The following is a 5,762-nucleotide window of genomic DNA, read 5'->3' as shown; positions in this document are numbered from 1 at the left end:
TGTCTGTCTGTCTGTCTGTCTATCTATCTGTCTGTCTGTCTGTCTGTCTGTCTGTCTGTCTATCTATCTATCTATCTATCTATCTATCTATCTATCTATCTATCTCTGTCTATCTATCTCTTTATCATGTTTATAAAAATTACTATAAAATGCTAAGTCAATGTAATTTATCTTCGTTGTCATCATGTGTAAACTACTCTTATAATTATACATTGTTTGTTAGATGAAACGCCTTCACTTCCTACGTCACTTCCGTTTTGAACCGGATGTTAAAGTAGACAGAGTAGGTTTTGTAAAACGTACATCAACAAATCTGTTCATTCTTTGAGAAGTTCTCAAACTGTCGAATTGAAATTCTACAAATCGAAAGGTTAAGATATTTTTACAGCGTTTGTTCTTTTCTGAAGAGTCTGAGAGACAAAAGGCGTGGTGTGATGGCAATTTAAAAAGTGAAATCGAAGTTATGGCCTTGCTGCTTTATCAAGGACATTTACCGTTTGAATTCCCGTTACTGACCGCAACATTTCGCTGTGGTGGAATACTTGTTTATTTATTCGCTTTAAAGATATGACTTTAACCTTCTGACTACAAATGAAGACTGAGAAGTCGCCTTTGACGACGTCGTCACAGTGTGACGTCACTATCAGTTTGACATCACTGCAAAGGCAGTTCATGCCTGCGATATATAATTTCGAAAAAAGACTTCGTTCACTATTTCGATATATGTTTAAAAGTCCTATTTCGAAGTGTCGTACTGCAGAGACAGTTTAACAAAATGGAGATGCAAGTTGTCACGAATACACAGTCTCAGGGGATACATAACATTAGCAAAGAAACCCTGATTAACTGGCTTCAGGAAACTCTTTGCCCAGAAATGAAAGACATTGGTGAACTTGGAAGTGGAACAGACCTTTGTCTTGGAATGGAAATCCTTTTCCCGGGATCACTTTCGCTAAGAAAAGTTCGGATTGGCGGCCTGACGGATTATGATAAATATCACAATTTCAAGTGTCTTCAGTGCATTTTCAATGAACTCGGAATCATCAAAAACATTCCAATGGAGAATATGATGCGGATGACTTTCAAGGACAACTTTTATTTCGGACGATGGTTCAAGTTATTTTTTGAAGCTAATTACGTCGGCCAGCCGTATAGCATCTCTAAGCTTCGTTCAAAATGCCAAGTTCGAAACTTTGTAGACATAGGAAACAAAAGCAATCGGAAGCTGGGCAATATACACGATCGAACAATTGGTCGCCTTAAATTACCGATGGCATTAACAATGAAGCTGCGAACAGATATTACTGGAAGCAGAAAACTCCAAATGGAAAAACGGAAGCTACATCAGAGAATCATCGAGAAATATCACATGGACTCAAAATGTCCTTCATTGTTACTTACCAGACAACCATCTCGGAACTCTTTGATAAAACCATTACTTGACCTAAACCCATCCGAAAGTTTGAATATAATTGAAGAGAACATGAAAAAGCCGGTTAGTTCTCGTAGTGCATCAAAGAGTTATCAAGCTCTGCCTGGTGCTTCGCCCTTCAAAAAAGAAAGGAAACGCAATAAAAAAGGTTCTGCTTCATTATCAGTTTCGGCAATAGAAACGCAGAGTCGCTCACCGCAGTGTGAAACATCAAAGTCACCGACACTGAAGGACGGCACCAGAACGGCACAAACAGGTGACATGGGTTTGACACCTGCTCAAAAAGGTACTCTAAGTAGTAATAATGTAATTTTCTCTCAAACACTGCTCAATGCTCTAGAGCAGGTTAGCAAAGTACTAAATACTATTGTTAAATTTTCCGGTGTAGACTATGAAAATTTGAACGCAAATAAGGAACATACTCAACCAGTATGTCATGTCAAAAAGACGGTGTTTTGACTGCGAGAAATGCGTGAGAGAGAGAGAGAGAGAGAGAGAGAGAGAGAGAGAGAGAGAGAGGAGCAAGAGATAAATTGAGAGAGTGAGAGTTGTAAGAGAGAAAAAGTGATCATATCTGATAGAACCACTAATGTTGTTTATGTAGCGTTTCTTGTACTATTCATAAATATATAATTTAGAGATTTAATAAACGATCTCTTGATTCCTGCATGTCTCCAAACACTATTTTGCAATTGTAGAAAGCAATCAGGTCCTTAGCAGATTTCTCTCCTTCCCAACTTCACCAGTCTTGGAAGAACTATAAAAATGGTGCCCTTCCGCCTCATTAAAACAGAAATATCATGGAAGTAGAGCAAAGACAGTTGCTATGTCACAGAGGTAGTAAGGAGAGACAATTAAGGGTTTATTCTTGCCTTTCGTATACAAATTTTCACCAAAAATTCTTCTCAGTTATTCACTTTACTCTTCCATTTTTGACCTCAAACATTTTGATTTAACTTTTTTCTAATGAACCAAATTTCAATTATTTAATCTCTGCACGTAGTTTAAGCCTGGACCATCATTCCTAAAAATGAAAAACGCATTCAATTTGGTTGAGAGCTGAATTAGTGTTGAATCTTAAAAGTGCTCGCGTGTGACTAGAAGTTCGTCTTCAAAAATTATTCACTGTGTGTGAATGATGTATTTTTATAAACAAATATTGAAGCCGAATAAGTTGGATTTTTGCAGAAAATAATGTAATTCTCGAACGCTGTATAACTGCGAAAACATCTTAGAAGATCGGGTAAATCAGAAGATTAAAAAGAACCAAAACATAGCCAGCACAAGTAATCGAACCCAATATCTACCGAAATCCGGCCAAGCGCTGTGTGCCATTAACCCAAGGAACTTTTGACGTCGCATGCTGTCTTTTATAACGCTGTGTTAAAATGTCAAAATTAATTTGCTTTGTTAAAATAATCACCTTTACTTTTTCGTCCCTTAAAGCCACGCCACTTTTTTTTGTAGCTAATATTTTTTGGTGAGGTTTCCATCGTAAGATTCCTCTCGTAGAACTCTTTCGTTTCAACACAGCTATTGAATATTTTTCTTTTGCAATAGCTGCGATATTTTGATTCAAAATAAATTTTGGGAATTACCATTTTCTTCCTTCACTTAAAACCACACTAGGTTTTCACCAAAAGATTTTTCTCAATGGGCACCTTCTTTTAAACCCAATTAATCTTTAATTCTCTTTTAAAATAACTTAGTTTGATTCAAAGCCAATTCTTCGCTTTGTTCTTCCATTTTTGATCTAACTTTTCCCTAATCAACCAAATTTCAATTATTTTATCTTCAAATGTACCATCATTGCTAGAAAAGAATTGCATTCAATTTGGTTAAGAACTGAATTAGTGATGCAGCCTAGCAGTGCTTGTGTGTGTGTGTGTGTGTGTGTGTGTGTGTGTGTGTGTGTGTGTGTGTGTGTCTGTGTCTGTGCTAAGTACCTTGTTTTGATGAATTGTAAAGGTTAATATAAATGTCCCCTTGTTTTTTTTGTTTTGTTCTATTCTGATCGCATGTTTTATGTTTTTCTTTAACTGTGTCTTATTATTAGTGTATTACATTTTATATGATTTTCTTTTCTTTTTTTTATTCCTTATTTTTATCCTTGTTTACTTTATTTTATTGTTTATATGAGAAGAATTTTTTCATTATGGTGATGGATAACATACTATTCCAGGCAGAACTTCTTGTTATAGAAATAAGCAAATAAGGGCAAATAAAAAACGAGGTACTTTTTTAAAAGTGACCCGAAGAGACGCATTTGCACGTATCATGTATGAAAATTGATTGTACAGCATCTCGCCAGCAAGCACTGCGTTGAAATGATCGTAGTGGACCCGAATAAAGAGTCTCACGAATTCCAGTTTCTGTCTCTCATATTTTTTCTATAAACTCTACGGACACACAGGAATTCCTCAAGTAAATCCAGTGGCATATACCTTCACACTGTTGTTGACATCAGGTAGCCGAATACTGTAGATGGGTTTTAAACAGCATACCACAAGGTTTATACCCGAATATGAAATTATTACTGTGTGTCTGTGTGTGTGTGTGTATTGCAACTCCCGAAATATTCTTTTTAAAATAGGAACTACAGATTGGATAATCTAATCCCTGATATACAGAAAGGCAATATGCTCACGACTGGAAACTTATACCAAGAAATTACGTTAGAGTAATCGAGAATTACGTTAAAATTTGCTTTTGTCAATGCATCTATGCATTAAATAAATAAGAAAAAAAGATTTCCCACAAGTCTTTCTAAGTACATTCGGTTTGCTTAAAAATAATTCGGTGGCTGTTAACATGTAATCACCAATTTATGGCCACACTACTTCATACGTACATGGCTGTTATGGGTTGAAATCTACGTTGTAAATCTATGTTCAAGCGGAAATTTTTTCATATTATTCCAAGGCGTTCTCGCATCAAACAAACGACCAGGGAAGTTAGACTACTGTAAACGCTCCTCAAAATATTTACTATGCTGTTATTTAGACATAATTGTTGATTAGGACCACAATATGTATATATATATATATGCATACACACACACACACACACACACACACACACACACACACACACACACACACACACACACACACACACACACACACACACACACACACACACACACGCACTCAGAAATTCAACACTCAGAATGCACGGGATTATGGGAATGTTGCCCCCTCTAATTTCAAACATCAAAATTCTTTCACTTAATTTCTTTGTATTCTTCGATTCTTTCATGACACTCAATCATCAACAATTTTCATCTTTTTCATAATTTCATACACATAAACACTTTTACATGCTTCGGTGACAATTATACTGTTTTTTTTTTTTTGCTGTGATTTATCTCTGCGACTCTCGGTGTATTGTTCAACATTTCAGTTCTTTGAACAACGTTCGTTCAGTAAGATTCTTTCATTTCATGTTATCCAATGAGCGTTCATAAGATATTCGAACTTATTCCCATTATGCTTATTTATATACCAAACTTTGTCACGTTTTCAACTTACGTACATACATACATACATACATACATACATATATATATATATTAAATAAATAGGTACTGGGGTCGATTCGTTCGACTAAAGTTCTTCAAGGCAGTGCCCCAGCATGGCCGCAGTCTAATGACTGAAGCAAGTAAAAAGTAAATTCCGGATTTAAACCTCGAAAACATTGAATCCGAAACGTACGTTAAAAAAAAGAGTATTAATTATTGTGAGTCAAAATATCGAAGACATTACTATTGTTACAATTAAGCGAACAGATTTAAGTTAATGAAATAACAGTATTAATAATTAGTGCAACACTAATTGCAACAAAGCATCTACGTCAGTTTACTCAGCCTGATATCAGAGTTTTATCTTATGATAATCAATTTTTGGCTCCAAAAAACGAATTAGTTTTCGTTAAAAATTACATTTCAATCGAATCTCATTTCAAAAGAAACACGCATGCAATAATGTCATTGATTTCTTTCGATCATCATTAAAAGTAAATAAGAAAGATGCTAATTCTTTTGATGTGACGATATTCAGCATAGACTCTGCAGAATTTTGCAAGCTCATTGGTCATTACATTCTTTTTTTTACATTTCCTATGTAAGTTTAAAATTTACAGTGTGGCTTAGACATTAGTTTTTTTTCTGTTTATTCTGTATTTTTTGTTCACATAGCACAGCTCTAGGTCAGGCATTCCACCTGATATTTGTAGCTAATAATTTTGTTTAAAAGAGTGTGCTTGACTGGAAAATCTTTTCAAATAATGATCGAATCATTATCGGCATTCAGAAAGTCAGAAAGATCTTTAG

General features: G+C 35.2%; 1 protein-coding gene across 2 annotated transcripts in view; it reads left to right on the top strand.

Moving 5' to 3' along the window:
* The first annotated feature begins 307 nt into the window (after positions 1-307).
* The window catches only part of LOC106880377 (microtubule-associated protein RP/EB family member 3), a 10,089-nt gene continuing 4,634 nt past the window's right edge, over positions 308-5,762 (top strand). The window contains exon 1 of one of the 2 annotated variants that reach the window (XM_014930264.2): positions 308-1,718. In XM_014930264.2, coding sequence (XP_014785750.1) covers positions 776-1,718 — 943 coding nt within the window. In that variant the 5' untranslated portion in view covers positions 308-775. The remainder of the gene's footprint in view (positions 1,719-5,762) is intronic. The other variant, XM_014930265.2, reaches the window with a different exon arrangement.

Source organism: Octopus bimaculoides, chromosome 19 (assembly GCF_001194135.2).
Source record: "Octopus bimaculoides isolate UCB-OBI-ISO-001 chromosome 19, ASM119413v2, whole genome shotgun sequence".
In the NCBI taxonomy this organism is placed as follows: domain Eukaryota; kingdom Metazoa; phylum Mollusca; class Cephalopoda; order Octopoda; family Octopodidae; genus Octopus; species Octopus bimaculoides.
The sequence above is the reverse complement of the archived record's forward strand: the minus strand, read 5'-3'. Positions and strand labels throughout refer to the sequence as shown.